Genomic DNA, 19,765 nt, shown 5'->3' with positions numbered 1-19,765 from the left:
ATTTCATACAATACATCACCGAGGCAGGAGAACCTCCGAGCTATACAAACCTGGTAATCTTCAGTGCTGTTTGTGATCCATAGATGACTATGTATTAGCCTAAAATAATCCCACATGGACACATAAATAGGGATTTTTAAACATTTTAACCTTATCAAACCTTCAGTGTTCAACAATATGCATAGAATCTTGTACAGGAAGTTTTATAGGTGACTGAAATAAGAAACTATAAATGTATTAGAAGTCATTAATTTGCTATATTGTATTAATAACATTACTTCTGGATCATTTGGATGAAATGTTATGTAGACCTTTGGAAACATTTATTTTTTCTTTGTTTTTTGTTTAAATTAAATTGTATATCAGTGTGTTTTGTGCAATTTTCTAATGACTTTTTATTAAAAATAATTTTAACTTTTTGGATACAGCTTCTTTGTATCCTGTATACAGAGCAGCTGTATCTAGCACTGAAAACTGTATCCGTCAGGTCAGCGGGACTGACGGATTGAGTGTTTAAGGGTCCTGCGTGTCTCTGACAGGTAGGAACGAGCTGTTATCGATCACATCTAAGTTCATAACTTGGAAGTGATCAACAACAGGTGGATCCAGCGTGTCAGAGACATGCAAGACCCGCAAACACTCAACCCGTCAGTCCTGCGGAATTGACAGATTTAGGTCTCAGAGCAAGATACAGCTACTCTGTATACAGGATACAAAGCAGCTGTATCTCAAAAAGTTAAAATCATCTTTCATGAAAAGTCATTAGAAAGTTGCACCAAACACACTGATACACATTTTTATTTAAAAAAAAAACAAAAAACATTTTCAAAGGTCTACATAGCATTTAAGATTATAGTATGTGGCACAAACTCAAAATTTCAAATAAAAAAAACTCATACCAGCATGTAACCTTAGACATCTAGACAGTGAATATTCCTTTACACTTTCATAGGATCTTCTAATTAGCTACAATGTCTTTCTCTTTGCAGCCTATGTCCTGAGCTGTGGATTCCCTCCAAGGCCTGCTTATGGCGATGTCTCTGTCACTGGTTTACACCCTGGAGGAGAAGCATATTTCTACTGTAACACAGGCTACCAGCTACATGGTCCTCATGTCTTAACCTGTCTTAATGCAACACGGCCATTCTGGAGTAGTCGAGCTCCCCAATGTATAGGTAAGAAATGTATGGGCTAAAGCATATGTGACAATAAAGAGTATGCACCCCCTGCTATTTATCATAACGTCATATAAATATATAATGAAAATTTATTTTTTCATAAATTTTTCTCATTTTCCTAAATTATGAAGAAAATGTTATTGATTTCTAAAATATTTGCCTTTGTTGATGAAAGTTTAACCCCTTAGTGACCAGCCCATTTTAGGCCCTAATGACCAAGCTATTTTATTCGTTTTTCTATAGCATTCAAAGAGCTATAACGTTTTAATTTTTTCGTCTACATAGCTGTATGAGGACTTGTTTTTTGCGAGATAAGTTGTACTTTTTAATAGCACCATTTTAGGGTACATATAATTTTTTGATTAACTTTAATTAACTTTTTTTGGGGGGATTATAAAAAAAACCTGAAATTCCGCAATTGTTCTATGCGTTTTTAAATTGATGCCGTTCACTGTGCGGCATAAATAACATGTTACCTTTATTCTATGGGTCGGTACGATTACGGCGATACCACATATGTAGAGGTTTTTTATGTTTTACGACTTTTGCACAATAAACACCCTTTTGAACTAAAATTATTTGTTTTTGCATCGTCGCTTTCCAAGAGCCGTAACTTTTTTATTTTTCCATCAATGTAGTGATTTTTTCAACTTGTTTATTGCGGGATGAAACGTAGTTTTGATTGATACTGTTTTGGGGTGCATGGGACTTATTGATTCATTTTTATTATGACTTTTTTGGGGGGCAATGGAAAAAAATTGCAATTTCGCCATTGTTTTTTGCGTTTTTTTTTTACGGTGTTCACCTCGCGGTTTAAATTACATATTAACTTTATTAATGGAGTCATTACGGTCGCGGCAATACCACATATGTGTACTTTTATTTATTTTTTTACACTTTTACTAAATAAAACCACTTTTTATGGAAAAAATGGTTTTATTTATTTTTTTACTGTACTTTTTATTAATAATCTTTATTTCACTTTGGTGACTTATTTTATTAGTCCCACTAGGGGACTTTACTGTGCAATCTTCCGATCGCTGCTATAATGCTTTGGTATACTTCGTACACCAGAGAATTATTGCCTGTCAGTGTAAGTCTGACAGGCAATCTGTTAGGACGTGCCTCTGGCGCGTCCTAACAGGCATATGTCCAGGGCAGACCTGGGGGCTTTTATCAAGCCCCCGGCTGCCATGACAACCCATCGGAGACCCGCGATTGCATTCGCGGGCCGCCGATGGGTGACAGAGGGAGCTCACTCCCTCTGTAAACAAAGTTAAATGCCGCGGTCGCTATTGACGGCGGCATTTAACGGGTTAAACGGCCGCGATCGAAGTAAACTTCGATCGCGGGCGTTGGAGCAGGAGCTCAGCTGTCATCAGACAGCAGAGCCCCGGCTCCAGCCTGCACGGGAGACCCGTGCAGGACTTAGACTAGGCGAACGTGAAAAGGCGTCAGCCTAGCCTAAGGTCCCTTAGTGACGAACGTTAAAAGGCGTATTGGTGGTCACTAAGGGGTTAAAGGGGTTGTCTCATCTTCACAATACATTGTGGCCGCTGCAGGGGAAATGTAGTATTACATGCCGGCTGACGAGAGGAATACATGGACGTGCTGGGTCTACTCTTTGCTAACACCTCTCCACTCTTGCTCATGATCCCCTTCTATGAATTCAATATACGCTAATAGGAAATATGGAAAGGGGTTGTCCAGATTAGACTACCCCAATAAATAAATACATTTCTGCCTAATATGTAACTTCTGAATTATGTCTAGATGGTTTATTACATTTTGGGCTAAAATCCTCTTTAAAGAAGACTTAGTATTACGTCCATTTAGGTTTAATTTATTGTGAATTATAAACTAGAGCCCTGAATTCAATAGGACAAATTGCCCCAAGGACTGCACAAACTCCTAGGCAGGCTTCTTGTCATGTAGCTCTGCTATCTCTGGCCATATTCAACACTTGCTACAGTTATGCTTGATCCTAGGTATATATGCCAGGTCACTAAACCCCACCAAGGACAAATTGCTTGCACCCAGGAGAATAAAATCAAATGGAACAAAATCGTTTAATGTTTATCGCAAACCTATCCCAGGCTGCGCCTTGTGGGTCTAACTTTGCACTGCCTTAAGACTAAGAGGCAACCCAATGTCAAGTCTTGGCAAAAATCCCACTGTTGACTCAAAGAAGATTTTGCTATGAATCTGCACAGCAACGCTTCTTCGTCTATACACTTTGTGGCCTTTTGCTCTAGTATAATAGAAAGGATAAATTCATACAGTCATATAATTCATTGAATGAAGGGTTCCAGTTGATGAGCGAGGTCTCAGGATTGCTTAGTGTATGTCCAAGCCATAGAGTCACTGAGAAGATTTTATAGAATGGAATAAATCAACTATGAAGGCATGAAGAACAAGGCATGCTCTGTGGTCCAATGTTCCTCCACAATGTACGAAGACTAAGGAGACACTGCTTATGTTATCGATTAGGCCTCATGCACACGACCGTAGCCGTGTGCACAGCCGTGATTTTCGGGTCGGCCGGCTGCGGACTGTCAGCCGCGGGCCGCCCGCAAATCGTGGGACATGCACATGGCCGCCGTCATTGTTTTCAATGAGCCCGGACCGCAGAAGACGGCCGTAATAGGACATGCCCGTTCTTTCTGCGGTGCGGGTTCCCGGGCCGTGCAAAGACCGCAAAAACTACGGTCGTGTGCATGGCCCCATAGAAATGAATGGGGCCGCAATTCTCCCGTGGATTTTCGGGGGAATTGCGGCCGCAAAAACACGTTCGTGTGAATGGGGCCTAACTGTCGGTCATATGTGATTAGTTTGGATTTTTTTTGCCATTACAGAGGCGTTTATATTGATCAATGGTAAGAGCAGTTCAATGAATCCATTAAGAGCGCATCATGTTAGGAAGCAAATGTGAAAAATGTAAAATGTATTCTTCAATTACACAAGTGACATAAATGTTAGTACATTTTCCTGAAATGTGTAATCCTTTATGTAGTATCTGTGATCTGTGGAGGATTTAAAACACATTAGAGCATGTTACTAAAACGTCAATTTGCTGACAGTTTTCCGTCTACAAAAATGGCTTCAAATTGGCTGAATGTCACAAGATTAGTGCATGGATTTAATAGAAGTTCACAAAACATGAAATTAAATGTGAGACATTTTGCCCTTTTAGAAAAAACCCTCCTACAATACACACCTAGTGTGACCAGATGTTGGATCGGAGTAGAAAATTACGCACACTTGTGCCAAGAGTGAAGAGGGCAATAAGGTTATATTCACACAACATGAAAAAAAAGGCAGTTAAAATAGATCAGTTTTTGAGGCTGTTTTGCATCAATGTGTCTCAAAATTTGAATCCATTTCCCGTCCGCCTGAACGTTTTTAACCGCCATCTAATTTGCCATCTATTTTTCATGGCCGTTAAAAAAATGGATGAATTTTAATTGTTAGTTTTTTTTTGTCCCAACCTACTGAAAACACAACAGTGCCGCAATACCCCTGTAGATAGTGCCCACATATATAGTGCCCACTGTATATAGTGCAACAGTGCCCACATAGTGCTACAGTTCCCACTGTAGATAGTGCCCACATAGTGCCACACACAGTGCCCATGTAAATAGCACCAGTGTCCCCTGTAGGTAGTGCCCATATAGGGCCACAGTGCCCATATAGACAATGCCACCCCCTGTAGATAGCGCCACACCCCTGTATATAGCACCACACCCCCTTGTGTATAGCAGCACACACCCCTGTAGATTGCACCACACCCCCTGCAGATAGCGCCACCCCCCTCTCTGTAGATAGCACCATCCCTCCTTTAGATAGTACTATCCCTCCTGTAGATAGTGCCACCCCCTGCAGATAGCGCCACCTGAGCAGACATGAAAGAGCAATAAACTCAATAAACCCCGTTCCAGGCTGCCAACGTTTATATACGTGACAACTGCACGGGGCATCGGCAGTTGGAACGTATGTAGCCGTATGGCTGTCGTGAAGGTGTTATGTAACCAGAAGATCCATAAATATAACACAAGGGTCTACACCTTTCATTTGGCACCCAGTTGTTTGCACCTAGTAGTGCTTGTCGACAAGCTGGTGCTGGCTACATCTGTAAGGCGTTGTATGTGGAGAATAATCATGTAACTTCTGTCAAATATTTCCCTCCCGTTACATAACAAATTTTCACAGTATTCTATTATGGAAATGTTATCTGTCAAATAAAATAGATTATTGAAGCTGGCCATGAACTTTCAAATCCAAGGTTTAATCAACAGGATGATTACAAGATACTGTTGTCTAGTCCATCAGGATGTGCAGCCATGCAGCCTATTTTACAGTTCTATTTTCATATGTGCATTAATCTTTATGTATGTATGATGTCCTTATAGATGCTCACATACACACACACACACACACACACACTCACAAACAAATACACACACACTCAGTGGTCAGCAGGGCCGGCGTCAGCACCCTTGGCCGCCGGGTGCTGACGCTGCCATCATGGCTCCTCCAGAGGTGGAATCCCCGGCCAGAGCGCTGCCGACATTCTTGCCAGGGATTCTGCTTCTAAAGGGATCCCCTATCTAGGAGGCGGCGTAACAACTGCTGTAGCAGCCGCTACGGGGCCCACGGCATGAGTGGGCCCGTGCCCACCTCTGTCACGGTCCCACCCATGCCCAGTGGCCCCACTAGCAGCCGCTATGGCTGCTACAGCGGTAGCGACGCCACATTCAACAGAAACTGCATCCTAAGGACACAGATACTATTAAATGTTATGGCAGAGCGGGGATATCTCCCCGCTCTGCCATTTACTAGGCTACAGACTCCCAGGCAGAGTGCTAGTAGCGCTCTGCCTGGGACTCCAGCTCTGGGGTTGCCCCTGACATCACTGTCCATATATGGACAGTGATGCCAGAAGGAGACAATTACTTCCAGGCGGAGCGCTAGAAGCGGCTCTGCTCTGGGACTCTGTCTCTGGGGAAGTCCCTGACATCACTGTCCATATACGGACAGTGATGTCAGAAACAGAGCAGTGTCCCAGGCAGAGTGCTAGTAGCGCTCTAATTGGGACTTTGGCTCTCGGATTGTCCCTGACATCACTATCCCTATATAGACAGTGATGTCAGGGGCTTCCCCAGAGACTGAGTCCCCGGAGCAGAGCCTTTACTATCTCTCTGCCCGGGACCAGAGGGGCGGATGTATGGCACTAACAGGGAGGAGGGCTGTGTGGCACTACCCGGGATGGGGGCTGTGTGGCTCTACTTGGGAGGGGGCTGTCTGGCACTACTTGAGGTGGGGGGGCACTGTGTGGCACTACTTGGGAGAGGGCTGTGTGGCACTACCATGGAGGGGGGCTGTGTGGCACTTTACTGCCACCGCGAGTTCCCCCACAATGGGGCCCACTAAGTCTGTGTCGCCAAAGGGTCCACATAAACCTGGAGCCGGCCCTGGTGGTCAGGAACATAACTTTAACTGAAAATGATATTAGAACATTAGAATAGGTGTCTGTATGTTTACTGGTATTGACCAAAACGTATAGAACACATTTACCTTTTAGATCATTGCGAATACTGGACTTAAAATACTGAGCAGTATAATGAACCAGTCAAATGGGTAGGCCTACATGTGATTTGACCAGAAAAAAATTGGGTAAAATTTGCTCATCACCAGTGTCTAACCAATGGGCAAGGAACTTCCAGCAGGGGTAAGGCATGCTTAAAGGGTGGGGATAGATTGGATAGATTTTCTCAGGTCAAAATTATTGTAGAAGGGTCAGGTTATGGGGAGATTTAAAGAGGGGTGCAAAGAGGTAGACTTCATCTTTCCATGGGAAGCCTCACACACAAACACACACACACCATTTTTTCATTACGAGTGGCCTGGGATAGAGGTTTAGTTAGGGTGTTTGCTACATAGAGTTTGCTTGGCATTAATATTGGTAGTTTATTCCTTTCTGAATATTTATAATATGTGTTTTCTAGCTACGCAGTCAGGCTCCACCATCGGACACACATGGTTAAATACAATCAACGTGACCTACACTATAGTATTTATTGTTTACTACCACTGCTGATCTTCACCTTCCTACCTTGAACACATCAGACACCAGCTGAAGGTAAGAAGGTGAAGATCAGCTGTTCTGCCATAACCATTAAGTTGCTAATTAGTTTCTTGCAACACAGTGAAATGAAATGAAAAAAATAAAACATGAATTTCTGATTCTAGTATTATCTAGTAATATCATTTTACTATTTTACTGAATCATTTTATGCTATTCTCCTAATCTATAATTCAGAGATGTGGTCAGATAGTGAATCATCCATTAAAAATGAGTGAATAATAAACATATGAATGTCATATCTAAATCATAATGAGAGATACTGCTCTGACATTTAAAGGGGTCGCGGAGCAGGATAGGTCATCAGTACAACCGGACCCACACCAATCAGCCTCTCCGGCTCCCTCTGGGCACCGCACGTCCATGCTGGAAACAGTTGGCTCCGGTCTTGGAATAGTGGCCGAGCTGCAGTACTGCAGCTCTTCTCCTATTCAAGTGAATAGGAGCAGAGCTGCAGTTCGGCACCACGGCCACTATGCAATGTACGGAGCCAACTGCTTCCGGCTCCATACATTGCATACTGTGCAATAACATCCGGTGCCCGCAAGCCACCGAAGTATCTCATCGGTGCGGGGTCCTGTGGATAGGTCATCAGTTGTCCGGTAGTGGACAAACCCTTTAATATAGTAAGTAAGGTTATTGTAATTTTACTGTTTTTACTGAAAAAGCCTTAATTCAAACAAACTTATTTTTAGTCCGTGTGCTGTCCGTTTTAATGTTTAACGTTTTTCATGGATCAGTTGATAAACAAATGCAGTAAAAAAAAAGTCAAACCAGGAAGTGCTTACATAGGAGAAAAACGGATGGCACATGGAAACCACATGGACGCAACACAGACATTCATATGGATGAAAAACCATAAGACTTCTGCAGATGCAAATCAGACACGCTCATGTGAATAGGTCCTTAGATAACCAGTACGCTGTTGAAGTGATTTTTAACAAAAGTGTATGAACTGGTAAATCTGCAGTATGGCTGGAAAACCTGTCCATGAGAATTGCGCAAATTTTGTCAATTTGTATTAGAAAGGATACAGCTAAGTTGTGTCATATCTGCATAGTGGTGGGAGATCTGTTTTTCTGATAGACAAAGCTTTAAGTTCCCTTTGTAGACTTCACATGGTGGAATTTTAACGTGGATTTGGCACCAAAAACTGTGTGAAATCCAGATCCCATTATCTTTAATAGGAGATTTGCGTCGTTATTCACACAATGCAGATTTTTTAAGCTGAGAATTTAGAAACTGTGTCATGGAAAAGAAGTGACACAGCATTCCTTGATGCATATTAAGTGGGTAGCCACACACAGATTCGCAGCAGATGAAGCGGCAAATGCGTGGCTGAAATCAAAATAATTGTGGCTTTGCAGGGTGCACCTTTGATTCTTCATCCTCTTAATCTTCTATTCAGCTGCCTGTGGTGGGCTCATAAGAAATATCACTACCGGACGTCTGGTGTCACCCAACTTCCCAGGAAACTACAGCAATAACTTGACCTGCCATTGGGTCCTAGAGGCTCCTTCAGCCCAACGCCTCCACCTGCACTTCGAGAAAGTCTCCCTGGCAGAGGATGATGACAGGTAAACCTATAGTTGCCAACTATCTCCATGGACAATCCCAAAAAGTTACTATTGGAGAAAAAACATAGATAAATATTATACTATTGGAGAAAAAAACGTATTTAATAAATTAATAACTATTTTATATTAGAAAAAAAATATAAAAAAGATTATAAAGTCCCAGATACATTATCTCAACAATAAAAAGTATCTAGAACTTGTTTTCGGTTGGTGGTAACTTTAGCACACAGGCTCATCAGATACCATTTTTTTTTTTATTATAAGGAAATACCCTTTTGTGTAAGTTCTTTGAACCTCAATACCCAATAGAAGATTAAATTGCATTCCAAGAAAACTAGACACAAACTCAGTAAAGCTCAAGATCAATATTTTAAAACACAGTACTCTGAGTACACATCTCAAGAAATCTAGATTACTGCCCACTAGAGTGCTGGATCAATATTTGAAAACAATTTTCTAACTTAAAATAATGTTTTAATAGGAAAAAGTTAGAGTTAAAGTTCCATTTCTTCTTGTGTTCATTCTTATGCAGTGTACACAATGTCTTGTTTACCTCTCGCTGAGGGCTTGAGAATACATAATAACAGTATGATAATGTTACTTGTTTGTTCTGCAGGCTCATCATCCGAGATGGAAATACCATTGACTCCCCGCCTGCGTATGATTCTTATGAGGTGGAATATCTTCCAATTGAAGGTTTACTCAGTACGGCTCAACACTTTTTTATAGAGCTAACAACTGATAGCAGCGGCAGCTCTACAGGGGTGGCACTGCGATATCAAGGTAATGCTACTTGGTCTTTCTGTTCTGAGACTTGTTCCCTCAACCTCTTTGGTTCTATGTGTAATTCTATTTTTCCAGGGAGTAATGATGTCCTATCTGTACAGTTTGTTAAGCATACTGAGTCAATACTTAGATTTTATACTAGTAATCTGAGTGATGAAGCTTTCCATCCAGATATCTCAGCACTAGCTACTCACAGTTCTTCTCAGGGAGGTACATAACTACTGTTTATTGTTACATAGGTTGAAAAAAGACACGGGTCCATCAAGTTCAACCTTTCTCAATAAATTAGACGTCATTCATTGCCAGATTAATTATAATCCTCAATGCCATTTGTCAGTAAATAATCATCCAGCCTTTTTTTAAATGCTGACATAGTATCTGCCATCACTAACTCTTGGAGTAGGGCATTCCATAGTTTGACTACTCTAACTGTAAAGAATCCTTTCCTATATTGATGTCTTAAACATCTTTCTTCCAAACGCAATGGATGTCCCCTGGTCCTTTATAGAGTCCTTGGAAAGAAAAGATTATGTGCTACTTCTTTGTATTGACCACACATATACATGTTAATAAGATCACCTCTGAGGTGTCTTTTTTCCAAGCTGAACAGGCCCAATCTCACTAGTTTTTCATTGTAAGCGACACCTCTCATCCCATTTAATAATCTATGTAGTCGCTCACCTTTAAACCCTCTCCAGTTCTCCTATTCTCCTATATCATTTTTACAATTTGGAGCCCAAAACTGATTTCCATATTTAAGATGTGGCCTTACAAGTGATTTATGGAGGGGTTATATTACATTTTAATCATAGGTTTTATCTCTTTTTATACTACCCAAAATACTATCTGCTTTTGCAGGTGCTGCTTGATACTGAGTGCTGCTTAGCTTATTTGTAAACAGGATACCCAGGTTCTTTCTCTTGCTCTATTATCTCCAGCTTAATTTAATTTCATGTATTAATACATTAACACTATTATTGCTGCCGAGATCCATTAATTTACATTTATCAACCGTAAATTTGAAGAGGACTTCTTTAATATGAACTTAGTGGACAATATTTTAAACTTTATCAGACCACCTCAGGTCAGGCGCGTAGCAGGGTGTGCCAACAAGCTCCTCTGCCTTGACCATGGTATTTACATACACTGCTAGGGCAGCAAACTGAATCCTTGCCCTGAAGCAAGGAAAACCTAGCTACAACTCTGCCTCAGGTACTTCAATGTCCAAAAGAAATCAAGGTGAGATTACATTTCAAGGAATATCAACAGTAACTCGCTAGAGCTCATATTCAAGATGTAAAAAAAAAAAAAGCATACAAGATTGACCTTGGTTTCGTTAAGGCTAATTTCCATATATTGTTCTAACTAAGGCCTCATGCAAAGGACAGAGCCATAGGCACCCTGTGTGACACCATATGGTGCTCAGTACAGCACTGTATTACATATAAAGATATTCCCCCTCAGAAACCTTGTATATGGCATCAGATGCAGCATGCCACTATTTTTTTCTGATGGTTTCAATATAAAATCATATAGGGCCTCATAGAAGTCTTCCATTGCCATACAGCTCCGTACAACTCGGCTTTAATACATTTTTCTGAATGAGCGCTTAATGCATCATGCATATACTCTTTCACATGTATACCCTGGAATTAAGCATGACTGCTGTGCTAAACTCTAGTTCTTTAGTCTTAACCTCACATATATTTATAAAAATGGTCCTGACTTATTTACCTATTTGGTCTCTAACTGCCACCATTTACTGTAAGAATTGTAGTGGCTCCATACAGAAATATACACAGAAGTGGAAAGATTACGTTTTGTTTTCTCCTCTGCAGCCTATGAGCAAGGCCACTGCTATGAACCTTTTGTAAAATATGGGAACTTCACAAGTAGTGATGCCACTTTTGCTGTTGGAACTATCGTGGAGTTCACTTGTGATCCTGGATATACACTGGAGCAGGGATCTATTATAATTGAGTGTCAAGATTCTGGAGATCCCCAGTGGAATGAGACCGAACCTGCGTGCAGAGGTGATAAATGTTGACAATACTTTCGATTGCATGTGAAATTAATTATTTGTAGCAATCTTGGAAAAATGTTATAGGTCTTAGCTGTCTTAAAACATTACCAAAAATCTATACAAACTGAGTAAACTGAGGAAGGTATCTGATTCTTTTTTTTTCTTTTCTATCAGCTGTTTGCAGTGGTGAGATCACAGACTCCGCGGGAGTGGTTTTGGCACCCAACTGGCCGGAAGCTTATGGTAAGGGACAGGATTGCATCTGGGGTATCCACGTTGAGGAGGAGAAGAGAATCCTTTTGGATATACAAGTGTAAGTGTTGCCATGTTTAAATGACTTCTGTTTCTGCACTTCACTTATGTCTTCTTTCCTACTTATTGTTTATAATGATCTACAAACAAGGTTGGCTCTGGGCATTTTAGCAGTAATGGTCATAGCTCCCAACTTTTGAATTCGGAAAAGAGGGAAATTTTTAAGCCACGCCCCTAACCACAACCAATATCCCACATAAACACATCAAATCACGGCCAGATCCTTCTTCAAATAACATCATATTCTCACTGCGGATCTCTAGACTTACAAAAAAAAACTATGGATATCACCAATATTGTGGATCAGATTATATCGTCTTTATGTTACTTTTCCTAACTTGGGTATAACATCACGGCGGCAGCAGCTGCAGGACAAACCAAAAGGCTGAGAACAATGAAAGTCAAGAGGGAGACCCTGTGGTGGATGACTTTTCAATTGACAGGTAGCAGAGTTACATGATAGGGATTTTTTTTTTCCAGATGTGTAACTCTGCTACCGGTCAATGGAAAAATCATCCACCAGAGCCCACCTGTAGATCGCTCCACACACAGCCCCCTGTAGATAGCTACAAACACATCCCCCCTGTAAATAGCTCCACACACAGCCCCCCTGTAGATAGCTCTACACACAGCCCCCCTGTAAATAGCTCCACACACAGCCCCCCTGTAAATAGCTCCACACACAGCCCCCCTGTAGATAGCTCTACACACAGCCGCCCTGTAGATAGCTCCACACACAGCCCCCCTGTAGATAGATACACACACAGCCCCCTGTAGATAGCTCCACTCGTAGCCCCCTGTAGATAGCGCCACACACAGCCGCCTAAAGATAGCGCCACACACAGCCCCCATGTAGATAGCTCCACACACAGTCCCCTGCAGATAGCTCCTCACACAGCCCCCCTGTAGATAGCTCTACACACAGCCGCCTGTAGATAGCGCCACACACAGCCCCCATGTAGATAGCTCCACACACAGTCCCCTGCAGATAGCTCCTCACACAGCCCCCTGTAGATAGCTCCACACACAGCCGCCTGTAGATAGCACCACACAAAGCCTCCATGTAGATAGCTCCACACACAGTCCCCTGCAGATAGCTCCACACACAGCCCCCCTGTAGATAGTGCCACACACAGCCCCCTGTAGATAGCTCCACACACAGCCCCCTGTCGATAGCGCCACACACAGCCCCCTGTAGATAGCACCACACACAGCCCCATGTAGATAGCTCCACACACAGCCGCCTGTAGATAGCTCCACACACCGCCCCCTGTAGTTAGCTCCACACACAGCCCCCCTGTAGATAGCTCCACACACACCCCCTGTAGATAGCGCCACACAAAGACACCCTGTAGATAGCTCCACACACCGCCCCCCTGTAGATAGCTCTACACACAGTCCCTATGTAGATAGCTCCACACACAGCCCCCTATAGATAGCTCCACACACAGACTCCCTGTAGATAGTTCCACACACAGCCCCCCTGTAGATAGCTCCACACACAGCCCCCATCTAGATAGCTCCACTCACAGCCCCCTGTAGATAGCACCACACACAGCCCCCTGTAGATAGCACCACACACAGCCCCCCTTTTGTACATAGCACCACACAACCCCCTACCCCCTTGTACATAGTGCCACACAACCACCCTTCCCCCTTGTACATAGTGCCACGCAACCCCACTCCCCCCCTTGTACATAGTGCCACACAACCCCCTTCCCGCCTTGTACATAGTGTCACACAACCCCCTTATACTTTGTGCCACAATGCCGCCAGAGCGGAGAGCGGTAGAGGTGCTGCCACTCTCCGCTCTGCTTTGACGCCACTTACCATCAGAAGAAGGCAGGAGTCTTGCAGCGGCGTCCTCCCTGGTGTCGATGCCGGCTCTGGAGTGGACCAGTCCAGTCACCTGACCTGTCACCTGCCCGGTGAGGTCAGATGACAGGTCAGGTGACTGGACTGGTCCACTCCCGGGCCTGCAGAACACCCCCGAAAGACTTTTGCCTTCTTCTGACGCTGATCGCTGCTGCTGTCGTCTGTAATGCATGGTGCCTGCCAGCAGCGATCAGCTGTTTTGATACAGCTGCAGTGCCTAGCGGGACATTTTGCAGACCGCCCAGGATGGCGGGACGGCGGGACAGCGGTGAGAAACCGGGACTGTCCCGTCAGATCCAGAAAGGTTGGGATCTATGGTAATGGTATGTGTTTATGAGTACAGTACTTTGCTCGAAAGTACAAGGAAAATAAACAACCCTTATTTAACCCCTTCCCGCCGCAGCCATTTTTCAGATTTTCGTTTTTTCCTCCCCACCTTCCAAAAGCCATAACTTCTTTATTTTTCCGTCGATATAGTCCTATGAGGGCTTGATTTTTGCGGGACGAGTTGTAGTTTTTCATAGCAATATTTATTGTGTCATATAATGTACTAGGAAATGGAAAAAACATTATTTGTGGGGTAGAAAATGAAGAAAACATCGATTCCTCCATTGTTTTTTGCGCTTTGTTTTTACGGAATTCACTGTGCAATTAAAACAACATGTTAACTTGATTCTGTGGGTCAATACAATTACGGCGATACCAAATATGTATAGTTTTTTCCATATGTTACTACTTTTACAAGTAAAAACCTAAGTGTAAAAAATACAATTTATTTTGTGTCGCCAAATTCTGAGAGCCATAACTTTTTTATTTTTCCGGCGATTAAGTGGTATGAGGGCTTATTTTTTGCATTATAAGCAAGCTGTCGTTTTGAATGATACCATTTTGGGGTACATGCGACGTTTTGATCACTTTTTATTTCATTTTTTGTGGGAGATTAGGTGACCAAAAAATAGAGATCCTGGCGTTTACTTTTTTTTTTACAGTGTACACCGTGCGGGTTAAATAATAATATATTGTAATAGTTCCAACTTTTACGGATGCGGCGTTACCAATTATGTTTATTTATTTATTTATTTTTTACATTAAAAAAAAAAACTTTATTTTGCTAATTTTTACTTTTTTTATTAGTCCCCCTAGAGGACTTCAACCAGCGATCGTTAGATCGCTTGCACTATATACTGCAATACTAATGTATTGCAGTATATCGTGATTCTAACAGGCATTTATTAAGCCCTGCTGGAGGCAGCGCTTAATAGGAGCACAAAGATGGCGGACCTGGGGGCCTTCATTAGGCCCCAAGGCAGCCATAGCAACCATTGCCACACCGCAATTGCATTGTGGGGGGCACGATGAGCTGTTGGAGGGGGTCGGCCCCCTCTTTCTAACTATTTAAATGCCACGGTCACTATTGACCGCAGCATTTAACGAGTTATACAGCCGACACCCGCATCGTATGGGGCGGGTTCACTCCATGAGCCCGTTCCATACTTCCCCTACCCGACTTTGGCGTATGGATTCGTCAAATGTCGGGAAGGGGTTAAAGAGAATCTGTAATCTCTCCTGATGTGTTTTTTTCTAGCAAATAATGGTATCTCCCGTAAAATAACATTTCTGGAGCATATATTCTTAGAACCCTTTCCTCTGTTGTTCATCCTGTTACAATTCCCTTTGACAAAGAGGCGTGTCACTACACAGTCTGATATTGTCAGCACTGATTGGACTGTGTCAGACTGTTGTGACACACCCCCAACTGGTAACACCCACTTGTCAATGTATTCATCAATTTCTAGGAGGAATAACAGAAGAGCAGCAGAATGTAGAGTTTTAAGTAAATATTCTTCAGAATTGTTATTTCATGGGAAATACAATTATTTACTAATACAGGCATTTCAGGAGAGGTGACTGGTCCCCTTCTTTTTCATCCATGCTTGGTCTACGAAGATTAAAGGGAACCTGTCACCAGCATTTCACCTATTGAACACTACTCACCCCTCGCTGGCCGCTGCTGTCAAAAGTTCATTGCCGTTATCCCCTCCTCCTCCGACCGTACATAACAGTCAGTAAACATTTTGCGCCTTTTATGGTAATAATCCAGCAGTCTCGTTTGTTCCTTTTCTTAAAACTCACCCACCTCCAAAAACTGGCACACCCTAAATGCCAAAATCTAGTCTGCCACACCGTCATATATGGTCTGACACGCTTCCCTAATTCATCCAGGCCTTAAATCTAGTTACTGCGCATGTGCGGCTATAGTGTCCCGTTGTGCGTATGCACCACAACAGGACATCGATGCGCAAGCGTGGCATTTCGTGTGTGCTGGGGGAGGCGAGGAGCTGTCAATCAAAAGTAAGGAGGCGGGGTTAACTCAGAAAGGCTTGAGGAATGAAGACTTATGTACAAGAATAACAGACTTGGGTGAGTAAGGTGGTTTCCCCAAACTCAACATTGGCAGCGAGTCATGAAGGACAATGATACCTGAACCTAATCCAGCTCCCATTATCTATTGGTCTCTAATCATTTATGGTTATTTTAGTATGTGGAGCACATTCTGGACTTTCTCCATGAGCTCAAACTCAACAAGAAGAATGCCCTGCAACTAAAGTAGCCATATTGCAGAATATCAGTAGCTCAGTGTGTTCAGATGGGAAAATGAATCATCACTGATGGAAAACATAAGGAATGCCTATTTTTTCATGGGAATGGATGTCGAGGAAAAACTGTTTCTTTGAGATTATTATTATACTTCCTCGCTCTGTCAGTTAATTAATATTTTCTAATTTGCATATCTCTCTCTTTCTCTGTCTTGCCTGGAGTTGTCATTTCTAAACATATGATCGTAATAAACGATCCCGCTCTGTTTTTCCACCAGTGGCTGTCAGCAAAATTAATCTGCTGCTCCACACTCAGAAACCAATGTACCTTCTACCATATCACAGCATTTACAGAAAGCTCAGATCCCAGCTAGTGACGTGCTTGATGTGGCGTGCCAATTTTCACTGACTAGATAGAATTTTTTTACATCATACAAGAATGTAACAACTAAGAAGGTTACAGCGAAAAAACATTAATTACATTTCATCCTATTTTCTATATAGTAGTTCTCGTGCAATGTAGCTTTTTTTTTTCTACGCTTCCCTTCACTTGAAAAAATATTAAACCAAAGAGAATTAAATAGATGTGTTATATTTTCATATTTTTTATATTTTACTGTCCGTTTAATGCAGTTTATTGTGTGTAATGCATTAAATATTGCATTGCAAACATTTTAAGGTCTATTTTTTGGACAACACTCCTAGTGTAAGGCTATGTTCACATGCTTAAAAAAAACGTCTGTAAAATACGGAGCGGTTTTCAAGGGAAAACAGCCTCTGATTTTCAGCCGTTTTTTATGCATCAAGCATTTTTTTATGCGTTTTTACTTTTTTTACTGCCGTTTTTGGAGTTGTTTTTCTATTGAGACAATGAAAAATGGCTCCAAAAACGGCTCAAGAAGTCCCATACACTTCTTTTTTACGGGGCGCCGTAAAAAAACGCCCCGTGGGAACGAAACACAGTTTTTCCCATTGATATAAATGGGCAGATGTTTGGAGGCGTTCAGCCCCCGTATTTTCAGCCGTTTTTCGAGGCATTTGCATCCCGAATTTTGACTGAAAATAGGCCATGTGAACATATCCTAACTGATAGAGGGCCCAGAACTGCCAGTAAAATAATTAAAGGGGTTCTACATATTTTTTGAACTGAAGCTAAATATTATTAAATATCTAAATTTAAAAAAACTTGGAATAAAAACGTTATTTTTATTTTACATATTTTTCTCTAAATTAAGCCAGGGCTGTAATCAATAGATATTTTCATGCTGGTTGCTATAGCTACGTCCACAGAGCAGAAGTGTATGTTTCTAATGAGATTGTTTTTTTTATATCTATTTCTATGCGGACAACAAAACGTAATTCTTGGTAAACTTAACAAATGTAATATATTGTATTTGTAAATAATTTTGTATCTAGTACAAAATAGAGTAAAATTAAACTTACATATATACATTTAATGGACGTACTAATGGAAATCAGAATGAAAAGGTCTCTTAGGGCTCTTGCATATGGCCGTATTATGGATCCGTAATACAGAGCCCACAGGCTCCTCTGAGCCCGTACTATATCTGTGTGTGCCTCTTATTTTATACAAAGGACAAAGATTTTTATCTTACGGATTGTGTATGGAAAAAGATTGTGGCATGTTCCAAACTGTACTATATTACTGAAGTATTTTTCTCTACAAGCATTGCTCCTAGAGGAGAATACAGCTCCTCACAGAAGTACCACATGGTGGCATACCAAGTGCTTATGTCAGAGGTGTAGCTAGGTAACCAGCACCCGGGGCAAAGATTCAGTTTGCCCCCCACCCCCACTCCGAACCTCTTTCCCGACATCTCCTTCCCTCTCGCCATGTTTGATTTCTCTACCAATCAATGAGATGTAATTTTTTTTTCACCTTTTTTTATGTAACTCGATCATAAAAACATTTGTACATTTTACAAGCAATATAGTTATATAAGGGAGTTAACATAACAATAAATGAAAAGAAAATAAAGAGGTCAGTGCCTGACTAACACAGATTGTATAACTGAGGCTAATGAGAATATATGGTGACATAATGAACAGCCTCCTCTTGTAGATAGTGCCACACAACCCCCCTTTGTAGATAGTGCCAGACAACTCCCCTGTAGATACTGCCACACTTTCCCCCCAGGAGATAGTGCCACACATGCCCCCTTGTAGATAATGCCACGCACGTCCCCTTTTAAGTACTGCCAGCCCCACTGTAGATGGTGCCACACAGCCCCCCCTTGTAGATATTGCCACCCTCCGCCCCTTGTAGATAGTGCCACACACACACCCCACCTATAGATTGTGCCCCACACACCCTCCTCTAAATAGCACTACACCCCCCCCCCCCCTCCCTGTACATAGCACCATTGGTGCTCCCTAGTGACGTCAGGGGCTTTAACAGGAGCGAAATCCCCGGGGATTCCTCCCAACTTTCAAGTATCACAGAGAGGGACAACCGATGCGGCATGCATAGCAACACAGTATAATGCCCTCTAGTTGCCATCATACAGTATAATGCCCTCTAGTTGCCACCATACAGTATAATGCCCCTATAGCTGCCCCATACAGTATAATGCCCCTATAGCTTCCCCCATACAGTACAATGCCCCCATAGCTGCACCATACAGTATAATGCCCCATAGCTGCCCCATAAAGCTTAATGCCTCCAAAACTGCCACCATACAGCATAATGCCCCCATAGCTGCCCCATACAGTATAATGCCCCATAGCTGCCGCCGCACAGTAGAGTGCCACTACAGCTGCCCCCATACAGTATAATGCCCCCTTAGCTGACATCATACAGTATAATGCCCCCACATCTGCCCCATATAGTATAATGCCCCTATAGCTTCCCCCATACAGTATAATGTCTCTATAACTGCCCCCATACAGTATAATGCCGCCTTAGATGCCCCCATACAGTATAATGCCCCCTTAGATGCCCCTGGTGACAGTGCCCATGTAGATAATGCCACCATGCCCATGTAGATAATGCCCACAGTACCCATGTAGATGGTGCCAGTGTCCCCTGTAGATAGTGTCCCTATATAGTGCCAGAGTTCCCATGTAGATAGTGCCACACCGCCCTTGAAGATAGCGCCACCTTCCCTGTAGATAGCACTATCCCCTCCCCCCAGTAGCTAGCACCATTGGGACTCGCTCTAGGAGCGGAATCCCCAGCCAAAGCATAGGCCGGGGATTCCGCTCCTAGATGCTACTGTTCATATATGGACAGTGACGTCAGGGGCTACTCCCAG

At 42.5% G+C, this 19,765-nt stretch overlaps 1 protein-coding gene across 1 annotated transcript in view; it reads left to right on the top strand.

Annotated features, from left to right (window-relative positions):
• The window catches only part of SEZ6 (seizure related 6 homolog), a 579,683-nt gene that overhangs the window by 494,206 nt on the left and 65,712 nt on the right, over positions 1-19,765 (top strand). Inside the window, exons 5-9 of the mRNA XM_075854295.1 lie at positions 990-1,175; positions 8,729-8,897; positions 9,514-9,680; positions 11,522-11,716; positions 11,881-12,019. Of these exons, the coding sequence (XP_075710410.1) occupies positions 990-1,175; positions 8,729-8,897; positions 9,514-9,680; positions 11,522-11,716; positions 11,881-12,019 (856 nt within the window). The remainder of the gene's footprint in view (positions 1-989; positions 1,176-8,728; positions 8,898-9,513; positions 9,681-11,521; positions 11,717-11,880; positions 12,020-19,765) is intronic.

Source organism: Rhinoderma darwinii, chromosome 2 (genome assembly GCF_050947455.1).
Source record: "Rhinoderma darwinii isolate aRhiDar2 chromosome 2, aRhiDar2.hap1, whole genome shotgun sequence".
Lineage (NCBI taxonomy): Eukaryota > Metazoa > Chordata > Amphibia > Anura > Rhinodermatidae > Rhinoderma > Rhinoderma darwinii.
The sequence above is the reverse complement of the archived record's forward strand: the minus strand, read 5'-3'. Positions and strand labels throughout refer to the sequence as shown.